Here is a 20269-nt window from a genome sequence, read left to right as displayed (position 1 = left end):
ACAAAACAAGTTTGTATGAGTTTATACAGCCTTTAATAACAGAATAACCTTTAATTTGTGTGAATATTTATAGAAATTATTTATTTATTTATGTATTTTTTATCAACAAAACATGTTTTTTTGTTTTATCATTCAGTGTGGCTCCATGTGATTTACTAACCATGGTAATAAAACTTTACCACATGATCTTTTGTTGATTCATTGAGGGATTGGTCCATGGTGCAGGATCCTCAAAGGTTCAAGACTTTATCGTTTTCATAAACAATCTCGCCTTTGATTATCACATATCTGATGAGCTCCTGATGGCCTCCGAACTGGTAGACCAGATGTTCCCACCTGCAACAGAGAGGAAGAGAACTCAAATTATAACAACCTCCTTATGAAGTCCCATCAAGCACCAGTTATAATCCAAACCTGTATATCTGAATCTCAATAACTGATTTTATTTGATGTTAATATTTTTAATTATATTTTATTTTTATATTTTCAGTTTTCACAAATTTTAGTTGAGATTTTAGTAATTTTGTTGTGTTTTGTCATTATTATTCATCTTTTAACAGTAGTACTTAAAGGGATAGTTCACCCCAAAAATTTAAATTCTGTCATTAATTACTCGCCCTCATGTCATTTCAAACCCGTAAGACCCCCCGTTCATCTTCTGAACACAAATTAATATATTTTTGATGAATTCTGAGAGCTCGCTGACCCTCCCATAGACAGCAAGGATCCTAACACGATCAACGTCCAGAAACGTAGCAAGGACATCGTTAAAATAATCCATGTGACATCAGGGGTTCAACCGTAATATTACGAAGCTACGAGTCACCCTGGTGCCATTTTAGAGAATATCCAATGAACGTAAACGGAGTATGTTGATCTGTGTGAGCTGCGGCACACGGATACGCTGTTTACGTCGCTTACGCATTGATCTGAACGGAAACAACGTATCCGCGTGACGCAGCTCACACAGAACAGCATACGCCATTTACATTCAGTGGATATTCTCCAAAATTGCGCCAGGGTGACGCGAAGGAGACGAATTGCTGAATAAAGTCGTTTTTTTTTTCTTTTTCTTTTGCGCACAAAAAGTATTCTCGTAGCTTCGTAATATTATGGTTGAACCCCTGATGTCACATGGATTATTTTACCGATCTCCTTGCTACGTTTCTGGACGTTGATCGTGGTAGTACCCTTGCTGTCTATGGGAGGGTCAGAGAGCTCATGGGATGCATCAAAAATATCTTAATTTGTGTTTCGAAGATGAACGAAGGTCTTACGGGTTTGGAACGACATGAGGGTGAGTAATTAATGACAGAATTTTCATTTTTGGGTGAACTAACCCTTTAAGTACTTAAAGTTGAACTAAACAAAAATGAGACATGTTGACTTGGCAACTAGCTGAAATAAAATAAGTAAGTTTTTTAAATATTTAATTTAATTTCAGTTAATGTTTATTTTATTTCAAATGACATTTTATTTTGTTTTAGTTTTAATTAACTGTAATAACCCTGTTTTTTAATATATAACTATTTTTATGCCTTATTCAAACAACTTTTGAATGTAAACTATTCAGCAGTTGCCCTTGTAGATCTCTAGTTACTGTATGGATACGATCTAACCGTGGTGCATTGATGATCACAAGGTCCCCCTGTTTCCCGATTTCAAGCGATCCATGCGTTTGTGAACGGTTGAGAGCATAGGCTGCATTTATAGTACTTGCAGCCAAAGCTTCTGGCATAGACATCTTCATCAGCACACATGCCAAGTGCATCACCATAGGCTAATAAACAGACAAAACAGAATGAAATTAAGTGGTCACGTTAAATTTCTACTGTTAACTTTTGTTCCAAAAAGTTTTGAGTCTTATGGTCACCATTGAGCAGCAGTAGGCATTGGGGTTGAAGTCACTGCCAAGGGCCACTATGACTCCAGCATCAAGCATATCTCTCGCACGTGGTGGAGACAGCCTTCAACAGACACAAGGAGAATCAAATCCCTGATTTCTTCCAATTATTTTATGGAAAACATCAACACTAGTTATTTACCTTAATATATAGGCAGTGGTGGGCAGGAGGACTGCTGATGTTTTAGCTTTTGCCATTGCAGTAATTCCATCATCTGTCACTTCTTCTAAATGGCTGATGGCTAAAGCGCCAAGTTCTGCCCCAAGCTGTTAGACAGGTGTACAAGGAAGAGACACAGATGATGTAAGAAACGACAATTTCAACGTTTATTAAAGTATACAAGTATGCATGCTTACATGTGCCGAGTTCATGGGATGGAGTTCATCGCCATGAAAGTTGATGTTGAGGCCCATATCTTTGCCAGCCTTGAGTATGCAACGCGTTGAGTTCAGATCAAACACACCTTTCTCACAAAATACATCAATGTTGTCCACCTGCAGTTCACCTGAAGCAATTTGCGTTTTTATCTTGGGCAACTGCACTGCCACAATGTCCTGAGTGGCTTCCTCCATAGTTTTACCTCTGAGAAAATGGATGTTAAACAAATTAAGGTTTGTAACATTTGGGGTTGGTCTCTTATGCTCACCAAGGCTGCATTTATTTAATCAAAATTACAGCAAAAACAGTAATAATGTTTGTTATAAAGACTATGTACTTGGGTACTGCATGTGCTCCGCAGTAGGTTGCTGATATCCCGATTGGCAGTGAGTTTCTGGCTGAATTGATCACCCTCAGCATCTTGAGTTCAGTGTCCAGCTCAAGCCCATATCCGCTCTTACACTCCACCAGCGTGGTTCCAGCTCTCATCATGCGCTCCAGACGGCTCTGTAACCCATCTAATAGTTGTCGTTCGGTTGCTGAGCGAGTATGTGCCACTGTGAAATGGATTCCACCTCCTGCTTCATGCACTTCCATATATGTGGCACCGGCCAGCTGTACACACACAACGGCACAATGAAAATACTTCATTACTTGTATTAAGATGCTTGTTCAGATAACGTCTCTGACACAAAGACTTAAAGATATATTCATATAATATAACATGCAAGAGTAGAAACAGATGGAAAAAAAAAAGGGAGCAAAACCTTCATGGCAAACTCATGCACTCTGTCTCCGGCCCATACTGGATGTGTGTGTGCATCGACCAGGCCTGAAACATTGTGTTAAGATTCTTTCAACTTTTTTTTAAAGGAATTGTCAACAGAAATGGTGGTAGATGTAACACTTACCAGGGATGACACACATGCCAGAAGCATCCAGAACATTGTCAAACTTTGCTCCTTTGAACTGAGACTCAATGATGTCTGCTGGTCCAACAGCTTTAATTAGTCCATCACTACACACACACACACACACACATTGCATTTGCATGGTTTATGGGGACATTCCATAGGCGTAATGGTTTTTATAATGTACAAACTATTTTCTATCAGCCTACACCTAAACCTACCCCTCACAGGAAACTTTCTGCATTTTTAGATTTTCAAAAAAACTCATTTTGTATGATGTATAAGCTTTCCTCATGGGGACCTAAAAAATGTCACAAGGTCAAAATTTACTGGTATTACAATCCTTGTGGGGACATTTGGTCCCCACAATGTGATAAATACCAGGTACACACACACACGGCTAAATGAGGACAGCCCATATACTTAAATTGTTATTTTATAAAATGTATAATTACTACAGACTAGCCAAAATAACCCTAAAAGAAAACTTTTCTGCCAAAGGAGATTTTTCTCATTTCTGTGTACAATTTTGTCCCAATATATAATTCAATATATAATTAATTAATTAAAAGCAGAGCGCTTATTGTATTTTCAACAACTTCATGTAATACATCTAATCTCCTTTTAAGGGAGCCATGAAATATATTTTTTCAAAGCAGTCTTCAATGCTTTCTTTTTTTTATATATATATATTCTACCTTAAAAATAAATTTATTATAAAAATAGCTCATTAAAATTGTTTAAAAACATGCTTGGTCCCCACAATGTGATAAATACCAGGTACACACACACACGGCTAAATGAGGACAGCCCATATACTTAAATTGTTATTTTATAAAATGTATAATTACTACAGACTAGCCAAAATAACCCTAAAAGAAAACTTTTCTGCCAAAGGAGATTTTTCTCATTTCTGTGTACAATTTTGTCCCAATATATAATTCAATATATAATTAATTAATTAAAAGCAGAGCGCTTATTGTATTTTCAACAACTTCATGTAATACATCTAATCTCCTTTTAAGGGAGCCATGAAATATATTTTTTCAAAGCAGTCTTCAATGCTTTCTTTTTTTTTATATATATATATTCTACCTTAAAAATAAATTTATTATAAAAATAGCTAATTAAAATTGTTTAAAAACATGCAATACATTTTAACATAGCCTATTAGATAACAGACCATGAGCGTTTTCCAAACGTTTATTTACATGCTGAATTCATCACGATAAATAAGTGAAGACTTACTGTCCAATGAGCACACTGCCATTCTCAACGACAGCCAGCGTCTGCATCCCATCTCTGGTGAGGTACTCTTCACCATTTCTACAAACTAACACCACTTGTGTTGCATTCTTGACTAAAAGTCTGAAACTGCTCGCAGACATTGCTAGGTTAACTTTGGTGCAAGTGACTCAGAGCAGAGCTCAGGGATAAAAGAGTGGGTAAATATTTAGCGAAGCCAAAATTGGGTAACTGGACGAAGGTCGGGAAGGAAACAGGTAACTGAATTACCAATAATCAGTGAGGGAGGAGCTTATCTTCAGCAGATCTATGTGCATGAGGTAAACAAACGGCGTTGTGAAAAGGTAAAAAGAAACGTATTTCTAATGAATATGAACGACAGTGACGAATTTCCCTGTTTTTGTATTTGTCTCATAATTAAATCTGTGAAAATGCCACACTTTATCACAAAAATGTAACATTTGTTTTCAACCAACGATAAAGCAGGTTTGTACACGTCCTTAAACCTTCATAATTTATATATATATATATACAGTGTTGTATATATAAAAAAAGTGTTTTTCCTTCTCTTGCCTGTGTAATTTTACAGAACAAATCTGTCTAAAGCCGAATGTATTAGTTTACTTAAATTGGCTGGAGTGACTACTGGGGAAATGATTAATGCCAAACAATATAGGATATTTAAATAAACTTACTACACTACACATACTGTATAACTTAATTAAAACGGTAATTGCCTTCAAACTGATCATTTAGAAAATGTTTAATACACTCTTACAGTGAACTTTAGCATTCATGAACCACCTGTTACCAAATTAACCTGATATTCAGTGTCAACTAAAAAGACACAAGATGGGACTTAATTCTGTCCATCTGCAATTACCAGAGACTGTATATGGTATTATATTTCAGAATTAGTGCTGAAACACAAAATCTTATTGTTAAAGACAAACAGTATTTTTCTTTGGAATAACATGCACTTATGAATTGTTGCATTAAGTACGTAGTAGATTCGGATTTCATTTTGACTTTAAATATTACAGTAAAAGAAACGACAACAAAAACATACAAACATCACAATTTATTTGTCATTGTGCCACCAATAACTTTTACGGTGTAAAAAATAACTAACAATTTTACAAAGAAAAGAGACACAGCTTCACATAAAACTGGGACAAACTGCAAAATAACCAATAAATCATCCAATCAGATTAGAAAAAGAAATCAAATCACTCTTCATTCTCTCATCTCGCCGTCTTCTTCCTCTTCTTCTACTCCTCTTATGTACAAAACATTATTACACCTGCAGAAAAGAAAACAAAGTTATTATATTATAATCCTGAATCAGGTGTGTTTGATTAAGGAGACATACAAAACTTGCAGTGTTGGGGTGCCTCAAAGACCAGGGTTGGGAACCACTGGTTTAAATAACACTGGATATGTGCATTTTGTGACCTGTTAGTTTACTATGGATATTGTATGTAGCAGATCAAAACACCAGAAAATGACTGATGGATTTATAAACGTGAATTATAATCAGACATACCTGCATGTTCATGTAGCCGTCCACGGACACCAGGTAGCCCTTGTACTCCATACCCCACTTCAGCTTCACCATCACAGGCTTTCCCGTGAGGCCGTTCAGAAAGGGCTTGGGGTTCAGCGGCAAACTCTGCAGAGAAGAGTTCAGTGTTAGATATTAAGTTTGAAAAAATTGGAATTTCATATCATAATTTGGAACCAATCCTAAAGTATTATAATAGGAATTCTTGTATAGAATTCCAACATAAAACAAACAAAAAAAAGAGAACTTTTCTATCATAGTCCCAAATAAGACTGGATAGGGTAACTTAACATGCTTCTGTGGAATATCACAAGGAACTAATATTCCAAAAAATGTCAAGGAGAAAGACATTACTGCAAAAGAAATGCAGGCTTCTGAAGAAGATTTGACTAGATAACGTTACAATAAAATTTTGTTCATCTCATTAGAAACTTTAGTTAACCGTCTTATAGTATTCTTGTTGGATTCCACTGAATTAGTTGCGAATTGAACAGAGAAATACAACACAAAGACCTTTAAGATTTTGTCACAATGAAAGCAAGCTAGCTTTCTACACAGTGAGCATTTTAAACACTATCTAGGGAGGCAGCTAACTAGGTTGCGACATAGCAAGTGGAACTATTGATCATACGAGCTCAGTGTTTCTAACAAAACATTGATCGCTACTGAAAACAACGTCCGCTATACGTTCCAGATGCTAACATGCAGCCGCACTCTCAGCTCATTCATGAATGAAAACCGCCTCGCTCTTTTACAGAACCTCAAATATTAAGCCAAAAGGAAAATATTCTGTAGGACTTACCATGACTGTACAGCTAAAGTAGTATTAAGGAAGAAAAATGTGTTTATTTAAATAGCATAGGCTATTGTAGCACACTCGCACGCCTTGCCGCCGAATGAGGGAAGGACTACAAGCGCACTTTGACCGCAAGGCGGGAGAGAAGAGCGCGTCTGAGCACAGCGCCACACGCAGCACTGGCGGGTAATAGCACCATATGAGCACAATGGGCCAGGATGGTAGTCTGGAATGAAATGAAGTAGTCAGCATTTGAAGTGGATCAAAAAAAAAAATTCAGCAAAATTGTCCTAAAACAAGAACGCATTTTGGTTTTAGGACAACTTTGATGAAAGGTTTTGATCCACTTCAAATGTTGACTACTGTAGAATGCCTTTTACTATTTTGTACAATTAATTACGTGCATTTCTCAATACCTACACGTAAGTAAATAAATAAAAATAAAATGCAATTAGATCTTGCACAGTTGATTCATCTTCTATCTAAAGACTTTTCCAGGAGGTTTTTGCATTTTATTACCATTTATTCAAAAGAGGCCATATTTGAAATGTTTACATGGCTGACAGGATGGATTAGATATGCCAAGAGATTATTTTCCAGGTCTATTGCCTGAAAGGATGTAGCAAGATATAGACAGAATCTATTAGTTTATTGTATCATGTGTACCTGCAGCACAAAATAAAGTAAATGAGTTTTTAAATAAAAGTGAGTTATATGAATTTTTCCAGAGATGTGCTGGGTGCTTTGTGAATGAATCAAAGCTTAGCAAAGCTGCCTGAAAGCCCAGGCTATAGCGGATTAGAATGGAAATCTTTTGCAGATCCGCATTCCAGACGAAGTCTTTTTTCAATATTTCAGAAAGTGGCCAGTCTTTCATCCTTTACTTTCCTGTTGACCAATCTTAAAATGCAGCCTTTCCGCCTTCACCAAATCAATATACACTCTTCTCTTTTCCTGTCAGCTGATTTCACATGATTTAAATCTCAAAATATCCTTATGCTTTGATTTCAGTTACATTAGGAATCATAATTTGGAACCAGTCCTAATGAGCGTCATCCAAGAATCAAATAAGAACTTTTGATAAACTGAAAAAAGAACAGTGTGAAACAGTTTTCTTTATTAAATAGCTTTTGCTAATTAAAATACATTTGAATGATAATTTAAATGATGTTAACCTCAAATGACAGCCATATAAAACATGATATTTAATCTCCGTTCAGAGGCAAAAGCCTCTAAGTGCCATTTGCAGCAGTTTTCTCAAGCTCCTATGTGTAGATTCAGTCATTTCACTACATTGCCATTAAAGTGAAATAACTGAACATAAACATAGGAGCCTGAGAAAAATATTAATTTTAGAAGAAAATCTCAGACGGCACTTAGAGGCTTTTGCATCTAAACCCTATTTGTCATTTTCAAGGTATTTTTTAACCTATAGCCTACTCTTAAAAATCAAGGTTCTTTTTTGGCATTGATGGTTTCATGTGAAACCTTTCCATTCTAAGAAATGTTCTATATAGTGGAAAAATGTTCTTTGCTCTTTAGAATGTTCTTCACACTAAGAAAAAAAATAAGAAGAACTGTTCAATGAAAGGTAATTTGGGGAACCAAAAAATGATTATTCGAAGAAATTGCTGCTGCAAACCCCCTTTTGGAACCTTTATTTTTATAAACTATCATGCATAAACTATTATATGGGGCATTAAGACAAACTTCCATGTAATATTAAATAACCGAATATAAAATTAGTGAAAACAATGATCAAAGATAACTTAAAAAGTCTACAGTTAGCCTATATAATAATTTAACTCAGTAGAAAGTGTCCATTTGGACAGCTAAATTAGGTAAACATTTGTGCGAAAGAGATCTGACGTTGAATGACTCGGATGACTCATGCCAGGAATGCTCCATTAAATCGAGAAAAATGCTGGGAGAAGGGGCGTGGCCTGTGTTCTTCAAAGCTCCTGTCACTCAAAGGGGTTCCAGATTCCAACTCAGGTGTTACAGAGCAGCACGCGCAGCCCCACGAGTCGCGCTCAGAGCAAAACACACACACTGCTCACTTCTACACGAGCAGCGCGGCCGGGGACAGAAGTGACTCTGACAGACGCTTATTTGCGGTTACACACCAATGGCGTTGTCGCGCGAGAGTTGTGTTCTATTTCAGCTGAACAGTTTCTGTTTGTTACTGGAGCAGATCACCTCCGCTCAGCGTTTGCGCACCTGGCCAACCCACGCCAATGAAGTCGTGCTCCTACATGCAATCTGAAAGGCTCTGGAGTGGAATCAGGTTCCCGTGCGTATTGTGGATTAAAACCCCTCGCGGGGTTTGATACGTGTAATTGTTGGCTTTTTTTTTTTTTTTTACTGGATTGATGATTAATATGGAGCTGCCAGGGAGATGTGTGTTGTTCGCAGCGCTCCTGATGAGCGTTCCTCACCCCGTGCGTTCAGGTCAGTGTTTTACGCATGTAAACTATTTACGCAGCGGGTGCGATCAAAACAAGTTGTCTGGTTGTCAACCGAACAGAGACTCGTGGTGTCTGACGAACTGATTGATATGGAGAGAAAGAGACGGGGATGATTTGAATATGCAAAACAAAACCAAACTTTGCATATGCATACACACCCAACATCAAGATGTGGCCGCTGAATCCAACCAATTTGCAGATTGATAATGCATTTGTAGATTATATTAAAGCACGTTAAAAGTGCGTTTATTTATTTCTTTGTACTATAATTGTATTTATATAAAAAGTGTTTGTTTACATGTTTATCAGTGCGGGAGTTATACAGTGACTTTAAAACGCTTTTTTTATTAAATATAAATGTGGCCAAAAAAATGTAAAAGTCATTTTCGGGCACAGTCTGTCAATCTCGTGCAACCCAAATCGTAATTTTGTTTCACAACACATATAGCTAAACATATCTAAAATATATCAATATCTAAAAGGTTTTAAAACGGACCCCTATAATGTCTATAGGCTATAATGAAGTCATAAACAGTGCTGTATAGATTACTTACAAATGGTAGTCAATTAAATTGTAGTTAGTAACGTGATCTATTGGATTACACACATTAGGTAACGTATTCGGACTACTTTTTGATTACTTTCGGATTACTTTTGACCAAATTCATAAGAAAATATTTTCCAATCTTTATTTTCAACATCATGAAGTGCATTAAATTTTAACCAACTTAAGTTTTGCAAACTGGAGTTCCTGAAAGAGCTGTGAAGTTTCGAAAAGCTAATAATTAATTAAATCATAAAAATATCAAATGAAAGTTGTTTTGGCCTCTCCATTCTGTATTCACCTGACTGTCTGGTGTGTGTAGTTTCATAAAACTGGAAAAAATTCCAAATGTATATAAGATGTAGGATTTTTTAGAAAAGATCATTTACAAGAGAAAAAAGAATTAGAGCGAATCAGTACATTTTGAGTAATTTACTGCCATTGTGTAAATAATACTCTTGTAATCTATAAAAAAGTAATCTGATTATTAGCACTCTAAAATGTAATAATAGTACTTAGTGTTTGGAATCTGATTATGTAGCCCAGACTAGTGTAACTGGTCAAAGATAATTACTTGTTGACATACTACTTAAAACTGTCTTTTCTCAAAACTACAAGTCTTAGACCTTTTTGGCATTTATGTTTTTTTCCTGTAGTGTCCAAATGCTTTTTTGAAACAACTATATCTTCTAGTCAGTGTCTGTTGGAATGTGCGTTATTTTGCGTTCAGTCAATTTGTTTGTGAATGTGTTGTATTTTAAAAATGTTTTACTTGTTTATATGTACCAGGATGTGAGAATCGGGTGTGTAATCCACGAATGGGGAACCTGGCAGTCGGGCGTCCTGTACAGACAATTTCCCAGTGTGGCTCGTCCTCTCCAGAACGCTACTGTAGGCCTGTCTACAAAATGAATAGATGTGTGTTGCATTGTGAGGTGTGTGATGCTTCAGTACTGCACCACGCACACCCACCTGCGTCCATGACAGACTCACCCTTCAAACACCCACCGACCTGGTGGCAGTCCGCTCAGGGTGTTTCCATCGAAACTCTAAAGCTGGATTTGGAGGTGGAATTTTACTTCACCCACCTCATTATCATATTTCGGTCACCACGCCCTGCTGCCATGGCGATAGAGCACTCGCAGGACTTTGGGCGCACATGGAGCGCTCTGATGCTGTATGCACACAACTGCAGTGAAGTGTTCGACCTGGAGGATGGACAGAGCTGCACTCAGAAATACTCCACAGCGGAGCCTTGCAGCAATGGAGAGGTGAGTGTGCATACAGTATCTCACGTTTCAGAGGAGATGCATTTGTTAGATGCTTTTTTTGCGTGAATAATGAGGTTCTTCTTAAAGGATTAGTTCAACCAAAAATGAACATTTGCTGAATTTACCTCTCTAAAAGTGACGTGACATGTGGCCAAGTATGGTGACCCATACTTGGAATTAGTGCTCTGCATTTAACCCATCCAAAGTGCACACACACAGCAGTGAACACACACGGGCTGCGGCACCCGGGGAGCAGTTGGGGGTTCGGTGCCTTGCTCAAGAGCACCTCAGTCGTGGTATTGAAGGTGGGAGAGAGCGCTGTACATTCACTCCCCACACCTACAATCCCTGCCGGAACGAGACTCGAACCCACAACCTTTGGGTTACGAGTCCGACTCTCTAACCATTAGGCCACGACTTCCCCTTAAGGCCATCCAAGATGTAAATGAGTTTGTTTCCTCATCAGAACAGATTTTGAGAAATTTAGCACTACATCACTTGCTCACTAATGGATCCTCTGCAGTGAATGGGTACCGTCAGAATGAGAGCTGATAAAAACATCACAATAATCCACACAAGTATTCCACACCACTCCAGTCCATCAATAAACGGTCATGTAATGAAGGTGCTAAACGGATCCATTATTAAGACAGTTTTAGACAACATATTTGTTTAGAACTGTTTTGGTCTTGATCTGTGCATATTTTTCTCCTGATTCAGATGAGTTTTTTTTTTGTTTTTACTGGAGAAAACAATATTATGGATAGACCTGGAGATTATGCAGATTTTAGCCAGAAACGACAGTTCAATGACTTGATGGATTTTTTTCTTACAAGCCTGCAGCCTTTCAGTTAAAAATGTGTCAGCTGATTGACTGGAATTGTGTGGGTTGTGTGTGTTTTTTTTTTTTGTTGTGGACTTTGTTTTTAATTATGAGCTGTTTGGACCCTCATTCTGACGGCACCCATTCACTGCAGAGGATCCATTGGTAAGCAAGTGATGTAATGTTAAATTTCTCCAAATTTGTTCAGATGAAGAAATATAATCTTCTACATGTTGGATAACCTGAGGGCGAGTAAATTTTCAATTTTTGGGTGAACTAGAAAAAACATTTAAATGTAATTAAACAATGAGAGTAATTTTTGACTTTTTCAAAAACAATTTGTTAACCTGACTGCATTGTTACATACATTTTTAGCTTTTATAGTGTTCAATTCCCAGTACTAATAACTAGTACTTAGATTTAAAAAAAATGAAAACAGTAAGGTCATTTACTCAGTAACAACAAGTTTGTTGTTGTTTTTTGATACATGCATTTGTGTGTGAGCAGGTCATTTACCGTGCACTGTCACCCTGGGACAAACTGGATCCGTACAGTATTGATGCCCGAGTCCACCTTGGCATCACTAACATACGGATACGTCTGCTTCAGCCGCAGTCCTGCTTCTGTCAACAAAAACTTCCTGATGCCAACGTGTTCATTGCCCACTATGCCATCTATGACCTCATTTTAAAGGGAGGCTGTTTGTGCCATGGATATGCAGACCAGTGTGTGCCTGCTGGTGACCAACAGATTACACACCCTCCTGTTAAACACATGGTAAGTGTATAGATGAATACAAACCAGTATGACTTTCTTTTTTCCTAAGCAAAAGAATTGTTCATCATTTTTTTTTATACAGCAAAAGTCATTGGGATCCAGTGTTGTTTTGGACTAGTGTTATTTTAGTACTTTAATTTCAATTTATTTCAATTTCGATTTATTTATAAAGCACAACTAAACACAACTACCGTTGACCAATGTGCTGTACAAAATAAGTAACCATACTTGTATACTATTTTAGTATTTGTTAATATTTTGTATTAACTTATTTGTATATTTACATTTTTATTTTATTTTAAATTGTAATAATTTTATGTGTATATTATTTTTAAGTTTATAGTGTTTTTTAAATTTCTAATTAGCTTTAATTAATTTAGTTTAATAATTTTAGAACTTTAGGCTACGTTTACACTAGTGCATTTTCGTTTTAAAACGCACAAGTTTTGTTACGGTTACGCCTGTCGTTTACACTACTCTGGCGTTTTCGACCCTCAAACGCAGTGAAAACGTCAGTGTAGACGAAGATCTTTTTTTAATTTTAAAACGAAAATGCACTAGTGTAAACAGGGCCTTAGTTTCAACTTATTTCAAGTTAGTTGCCAAGACAACATTCTCATTCTAATTCTCATTAAAGTTTACATTTTTGTCTATTATTTATTTTTACTTTATTTCTGCTTTATTCAAATTATCAAAAAATTATTTTTAATAGTTTGAGTTTTAATTAAACATTACCAACACAGTTTTGGACCCCATTGACTTCATTATATGAGCAAAAACTGTTTCTGCTCTACTGAAGAAAGAAAATCATACAGGTTGAAATGACACGAGGGTGAATAGCCGATGACAGAATTTTCAGAGATTTCATCCCTGTGAAGGAGAACAATGGCAATGTAAAACAAAAACAGCAAACAACTTTGCATTATTTGCGGTTATCAACATTCCCAGAAAACATGTTTCCCGTATGATTACATAAACAGTTCCCCCTTTCCATTTACTGTCTTTCACTTTTTCGTTCTCTTTCCCCTCTCACTCTCACTGTCTTTGTTTCAGATTATATAAGCCATGTGTTTGCTGTTCATTTGGCTCTATCTCTGCGGAGAGATAAAACTGATAGCAACTGAAGGATAAAAAGACAAAGACAGGCAGAAAAACAACGGAGGGAGGAATACTGATAAGCAGAGAGACGAAAACGAGGGGCTGCATTGCTCGCCCCTTTTGCTAATTGAGTTGTTGTTGTTTGCATGCTGTGATCAGACAATAACAGCAATTAGTCTCACTCGCTCAAACACACACACATCAGCCCGTTGCTCTCTTATCAAAGGTTAAACCGTTTGATCTAGAAGCCCAGACAAAACACACACCCCGTGCCAATCGACAAGCATGCACACAGACATACACGCTACCCACCCAGACATGCAGACAAACACGGTCGCACTGACATGCTTTGTCCATCCACACTCATAATAGGAACACGTGCTCACACGCAACCCTTGTGTGCCCCTGCAGGAATGTTTTGGTTAGCAGGGAGAGTATGTGCGTCTGAGTGCGTTTCCTCCCATATTATGATGATAAACATGTGAAAGTGTTTCAGATGCCAAGTGAATGGAGCGCTGCCAGTTTGCCCCTCTCCCTCTGAAGCGCTAATTTGTCCTTCTCTTTCTCTCCTGAAGTATTTAAAAAATTCTTCTTTCGCTTGTTTGTTTTCATTCCGTATTGGAGAGTGACCGATAATAATGATCTGTGCTTTCATTTGAAGCATCTCGATGGATGGCTGAGTCTGGGATATTAGTATTAGGTAATCATGGACATTGAGGGCGAGGAGGATGTTTTTATACAGGACTGTTGAGCGAGAGATTGAGCACATAACTCGGAGATGTAGGAGAGAATGATTGACTGTAGCAAATGAAAAGAATTAGGGCTCTTTTCAAATCTCTAATCAGGGGTAGAGCGATAGTAAGATGGATGGCCTTAGCAAGAACGACTACAGATCATAAAAATCCATCAAAATGTTCTCAATTACACTACCGTTCCAGAGTTTGGGGGAAAATTTTGAAGGTAATTGTGATGTTATCTTGCATCTTCTCGCAATTGCGAGATATGAAAGCAGAATTGCGCCATATGAACTCAGAATTGTGATCTATAGATAAGAAAAGTCAGAACTGTGAGAAAAAGTCACAATTACTTATTATTAAAAAAAAAACTGAATTGTTTTTCAATTCACAAACTGAATTGTGAGATGTAAAAAAATAACATTTTTAGTTTATAATTTTTCTCAAAAAAGTCACTTCTGTAGAAGTCTGTTATGCTCAGAATTAGGGCTCTTTTCAAATCTCTAATCAGGGGTAGAGCGATAGTAAGATGGATGGCCTTAGCAAGAACGACTACAGATCATAAAAATCCATCAAAATGTTCTCAATTACACTACCGTTCCAGAGTTTGGGGGAAAATTTTGAAGGTAATTGTGATGTTATCTTGCATCTTCTCGCAATTGCGAGATATGAAAGCAGAATTGCGCCATATGAACTCAGAATTGTGATCTATAGATAAGAAAAGTCAGAACTGTGAGAAAAAGTCACAATTACTTATTATTAAAAAAAAAACTGAATTGTTTTTCAATTCACAAACTGAATTGTGAGATGTAAAAAAATAAAATTTTTAGTTTATATCTCATAATTCTGAATTTTTCTCAAAAAAGTCACTTCTGTAGAAGTCTGTTATGCTCATCAAGGATGAATTTATTTAATCAAAAATACAGTAATATTGTGAAATATTATTACACTTCGAAATAACTGTTTTCTATTTGAATATAAAGTGTAATTTATTCCTGTAATGGCAAAGCTGATTTTTCAGCATCGTTACCCCAGTCTTTAGTGTCACATGATCCTTCAGAAATCATTCTAATTTGGTGCTCAATAAACATTTTTTATGTTGAAAACAGCACTGCTTAATATTTTTGTGGGAACCGTGAGACTTTAATTAATAGAAAGTTGAAAAGAACAGCATTTATTAGAAATATAATTTTTATTTTTTTGAAACAGTATAGAAGTCCTTACTGTCATTTTTAATCGGTTTAACCCAAAATTATTAATAAAAAAACTACTGACCCCGAACCTTTGAATGATTAAGTTAACGGTAAACTAGTGAATCTAATGATCAATTTAAACAATGTGAGGTCCATCGAGGGGAAAAAAAAACTAGCCAAGTGTAGGTTCTAGTAAGAAAACAAAAAGGTATTGGGAGTTGGCCAATCCTATTTGGTTTATAGTTTGGCAAAGTATGCAGTATGATAACATATTTGGCACTAGAATGAACACAGTTGATGCTGGAGCATGTTGAAGATCAGCTTAGTAAATCTCTGATTGCAGATTTTTAGCAAGCCTTTGAACTGAGGTCTGCTAAGGTGAAGGTGTAACAATGTGTCATTGTATTGTCAATGGTGTTTTCTGGCCTCTGCCACAGGTGCACGGTAAATGTGTGTGTCGGCATCACACGACTGGGGATCATTGTGAACGGTGTGATCGCCTCTATAACGACCGACCATGGCAACCAGCTAACGGGTTAACTGGAGAAGCTCACCAGTGTGTTAGTAAGTTTCAGTTCATATATAAAACCAAGAACTGACGTGGACATAACAACACTGAAGGTGGAATGTGTGACTGTTTGATACTGGAAAAAGTAAAACGAGCTGACCAGTCTCTATGATATTCTGGTCCTTACACTACTGTTTAAAAGTCTGGGGTCTGCAAGATTTTTGAATTATTTTGAAATAAATATTTTATGCTCACCAGGGCTGCAATTATTTGATCAAATATACAGTAAAATAGTAATAATGTGAAGTGTTATTGCAATTAAAAAAAAAACTTTTTTCTGTTATAATATATTTTAAAATGTAATTTATTCCTGTGATGTCAGCTGAATTTACAGCAGCCATTACTTCAGTCTTCAGTGTCATATGCTGATAATGCTGATTTGCTACTCAAGAAAACTTTCTTTTTATTATCAATGTTGAAAACAATTGTGCTGCTTAATATTTTTGTGGAAATGGTGCCACATTTTTTTCAGGCTTATTTGATGAATAGAACGTTCAACAATATCTAAAATAGAATCTTTTGTAACATTATAAGTTTGTAGTTGTGTAGATATGGCTCTGTAACCTCCTTCAGTGTAATTCTATGGCAGGGTTGCCAGATCTGTTAAAGAGAGTTCTGTGACAAATCATGACTTGACCAAAACCAGCCCATTACTTAAATTTAAAATGTGGATTTTAGTGTCCAATAGTTATCGGAAGCATTCGGAATTTGAGCTGCAGTTGGAATTTTGTTGGTTGGTCAAAAACCTTCAGATTATCATCTAATTTGTCCAGTATTTCAAACTACAGGCCATAGAATAAAAAGTCAGACACAGCAGTTGAAAGTTGCCCAGTTTTGCAGGATAACCGCAGACCTGGCAACCAATTTGTCAGAAAAAATCTGATGTAATCTGTAATTTGATTATTGTTTGTAATAACCCAGTATTTGTGTATTCATTGTGTAGAGTGTAAGTGTAACGGCCACGCAGAGAGCTGTCACTTTGACAAAACCGTATGGCTACGCTCGGGTCAGCGGAGTGGAGGTGTGTGTGACTGCCTTCACAACACCAGCGGCCGTCACTGCCAACACTGCCACAGCGGCTTCTACAGAGACCCAGAGAGACCCTCGACTGCCCCGGATTCCTGCAGATGTAAGACACAATCATGCATCACTCACAACTGTTGTGTAAACCAGCATTCAAATGCCTGATCAACATGGGCTCATTTATACAATATTCATTTAAACTACAACAAAACAGCTGTCAAAGTGTGAAAAAATTGGATGCAGTGTTCCTTATACTTGGTCATATTTTTTAGTGTGTGTGTGTGTATTTGTGTCTTGAACTGAGATGAAAGCCATTAATCTCAGATTTTGAAAAGCTGCTTAAAATGGCATGTGGAGTATCTATGATTTCCCTGCTGTACACTTCCGTTCCTGATCTCCATCTTTCTTCAGCGTGTGCGTGAGTTGTTGAGTATCTGTTTACGTGTACAGCTTGGCCTAGATGATGTCAAAATTCAGGAACTCACCAGATCAGCGAACATGTCCGATGTTGTAGCACACATTGAGGGGATGTTTGGTATTGAATGTTGTTTCTGCTCGGAATGCTAATGGTTCTTACGGCGAGCTGGGGCATGTAGAGTAACAAGAACAGTGATGGGATCTCAGCATGAGTGTAAACGCGCTTATTGTGTATGTGGAGGCAGACAGATTAATCATCAGATGACACAGGCTCATAATAATTGACTGCGTATGCAAAACATCAGTCTTTGTGTCCTTCTATTCATTGAGAAACTCATTACATAGCACAAAACATATCAAATTTGTTCCGAGCCTCAGAAAGGACCACTAATATATTTTGATCTGATGTGTGTGATTTGAGTAACGTTCTTCCTTTCTGAATTGCAGCTTGCGTGTGTAACCGTGCTGGTTCCACATATTGTAACCCTGATAATGGAGACTGCGTCTGTAAGCCGGGGGTGGCTGGACCACACTGTGACCAGTGCATGCTGGGATACTGGGGTTTCGATGAATATGGTTGCAAGCCCTGCCAGTGTGCTGGTGATTGTGACCCTTACACAGGAGACTGTATGATTAGGTGATTATGAACCTTTTTTCTGGTTGTTTAATATTTTTAAAGGGCATGTTTTTACTGTCATTTTCATCTTATGCATGAGACTACAAGGAATTTGACAAAATCAGTGTTTTTATTTAAAGATACATTATTTGTAATTAAAATAAAGTTGAAATAAAATATACAAAAATTAATATTAGATGAAAAATGTAAGCGTGAAAAAATGTAAAATTAAAATTAGAAATGTTGCCTTAGCAACTAACAGAAGTTAAAGTTGATGTACATAAAACTGAAATAAAAATTAATTATAGCTACATAGACATATAACTAATAAATTAATAAAAATGACCAGAATTACTGAAAAGGAAATTAAAATGAAAACTGAAAATATAAAAATAAAAACAAATTAAAAATATTCATAAATACCACACTGGTATCAAATATTAAATTAAGTGATAAGATAACATTTCACCAGCTGATCTCTGATTTTTTGTGAATTTATGATGGCAGTTCACCTCAACTTCAACTATAGGTGTAGTTCATCACATTAAAATGATCCAGTAAGACAATCAGAGCAAGACAAGTTTCCAAATGCTGTTTGTCTTCATTTTAAATATTAGTTTATGTTTTAGCATTCAACACATGCCAAACGTCTTTGACACTTCTTGCTCAGAAAATGTGCTTGTGCTTACTTTATTTAAAATAAAACCGATTTTATATGGAAATAAAATGTTTGATCACTTTCATTTCTTTTACAGCTAAAATTATAATGTACATTATTTATAGATACATAACCATGCGTGCTCTATGTGTGTTTGTTGTCTAGGTCTCTAGAATCCGATCACAACAGCACGGCAGAAAATCATCTGTTTCGAACAGAAGAGCTTTTCTCCGCCCTTAGTCATCCAGGTATTAAATGAAAATCTTGGAGCTGATAACAGCGCTGTCTTGTTCCCATAAAAAGTTAATTGTCTCGTCTGGGATAAAGGCATGTGCTGTTGAAATGTCATTTCTGTTTTTAGGTTGTCATAGCAACAGAAAGAAACTGACAGCCAGTACTTTAATTGGTGGGTATTTCTTTTCTTGACAGACAAATGTGTATGCAAACAGCAAGCACTTGGAAACAGCAAAATATTCTGCAGTGTAAAGTATGTTTATGGTAAGTAGCATGTAAAACAGTCTCTGTGCACTCACTTCACCTCAATGTTCTGTTGAGTTGATGTAATGTGTGTTTTCTTGTGGGATTGCAGCAGTGAAGGTGAGAGTGTTGGCTGCTCATGATAAGGGCTCTCACGCAGAGGTGGATGTTAAGGTTCTTAAGGTGTTGCGGGATAACTCGCGCCTCAGGCTCTCTCATGGAAATCGGACTCTTTATCCCGAGTCTTGGACCACACGAGGCTGCACATGCCCTGTACTTTTCCCAGGTTAGCAGACATGCACACATTCATGATTTGTTATGGTATGAAATATGCAAGCCCGTATGGAATCTACACATTTTTTTCCCACATTATCTGTGTTAATTGTGGGAAACAATCTGTTTCCCTGCTGAATTCTGTGCAGCGGATTTAAATACGATCAGATGTGTTAAATGGACCTCAGAGAACCTTGTTTAGATGAAGGTATTATCAAATTAAAAGCAATGCAAATGAAGGGTGAATTCTGTGGATATCTGCTGTGTTTTCTGCTGAATTCTGAATTCTTCATGGAAGCATAGTTACTTGTTATAATGATATATCGGAAACATTCTGATAACTTTCTTTTCTTTTTCTTTTTTTTTCTGTTTTGCCAGTGTAGACAGATTGGAAGCAAAGTTTACATTAATTTCACTCTTATGCTCGTTTATTAAAATAGAAAATGTACTTTGCAAAGATCTAGGAGAGAATCATATATATTGATTTTATATTGAGAATATATGTATGTATGTGTATATGTATAAGTGTGT

General features: G+C 36.7%; 2 protein-coding genes and 1 long non-coding RNA gene across 3 annotated transcripts in view; 1 reads left to right on the top strand and 2 right to left on the bottom strand.

Annotated features, from left to right (window-relative positions):
* Positions 1-6: 6 nt before the first annotated feature.
* On the bottom strand, positions 7-4726 carry amdhd1 (amidohydrolase domain containing 1). Its single transcript, XM_016479576.1, has 9 exons — positions 4442-4726; positions 3194-3300; positions 3050-3114; positions 2620-2897; positions 2261-2486; positions 2046-2170; positions 1874-1967; positions 1620-1780; positions 7-336 (listed from the first exon to the last, which is right to left on the bottom strand). The coding sequence occupies exons 1-9, from the start codon at positions 4579-4581 to the stop codon at positions 231-233; spliced, it is 1302 nt and encodes a 433-aa protein (XP_016335062.1). The 5' UTR covers positions 4582-4726; the 3' UTR covers positions 7-230.
* Positions 4727-5987: 1261 nt separating this feature from the next.
* LOC107683520 (uncharacterized) lies at positions 5988-7331 on the bottom strand. The gene is made up of 3 exons (XR_001633726.1): positions 7318-7331; positions 6805-7024; positions 5988-6110 (listed from the first exon to the last, which is right to left on the bottom strand). It is a non-coding gene; the product is annotated as an uncharacterized LOC107683520 (long non-coding RNA).
* A 1442-nt stretch (positions 7332-8773) lies between these two features.
* Positions 8774-20269, top strand: part of LOC107683517 (netrin-4-like) — a 13096-nt gene continuing 1600 nt past the window's right edge. The window contains exons 1-9 of the mRNA XM_016479573.1: positions 8774-9249; positions 10600-11081; positions 12412-12681; positions 16144-16270; positions 17218-17403; positions 18162-18351; positions 19154-19236; positions 19418-19486; positions 19578-19751. Of these exons, the coding sequence (XP_016335059.1) occupies positions 9171-9249; positions 10600-11081; positions 12412-12681; positions 16144-16270; positions 17218-17403; positions 18162-18351; positions 19154-19236; positions 19418-19486; positions 19578-19751 (1660 nt within the window). The 5' untranslated portion in view covers positions 8774-9170. The remainder of the gene's footprint in view (positions 9250-10599; positions 11082-12411; positions 12682-16143; positions 16271-17217; positions 17404-18161; positions 18352-19153; positions 19237-19417; positions 19487-19577; positions 19752-20269) is intronic.

Source organism: Sinocyclocheilus anshuiensis, unplaced genomic scaffold (assembly GCF_001515605.1).
Source record: "Sinocyclocheilus anshuiensis isolate Anshui unplaced genomic scaffold, SAMN03320099.WGS_v1.1 scaffold874, whole genome shotgun sequence".
NCBI classification, from domain to species: Eukaryota; Metazoa; Chordata; class Actinopteri; order Cypriniformes; family Cyprinidae; genus Sinocyclocheilus; species Sinocyclocheilus anshuiensis.
Note: the sequence above shows the minus strand (reverse complement) of the source record. Positions and strands in the feature narration are given on the sequence as shown.

Bases quoted from the DNA above. Each gene is read 5' to 3' on its own strand.
- amdhd1 (XM_016479576.1), bottom strand. From the start codon at position 4,581: ATGTCTGCGAGCAGTTTCAGACTTTTAGTCAAGAATGCAACACAAGTG. The intron at 2,487-2,619 runs GTACATAGTCTT...CCATTTTCTCAG, and splicing joins GGAGCACATGCAGTACCCAA to AGGTAAAACTATGGAGGAAG. The intron at 337-1,619 runs GTTAGATCGTAT...TCTCTGTTGCAG, and splicing joins GTGATCATCAATGCACCACG to GTGGGAACATCTGGTCTACC.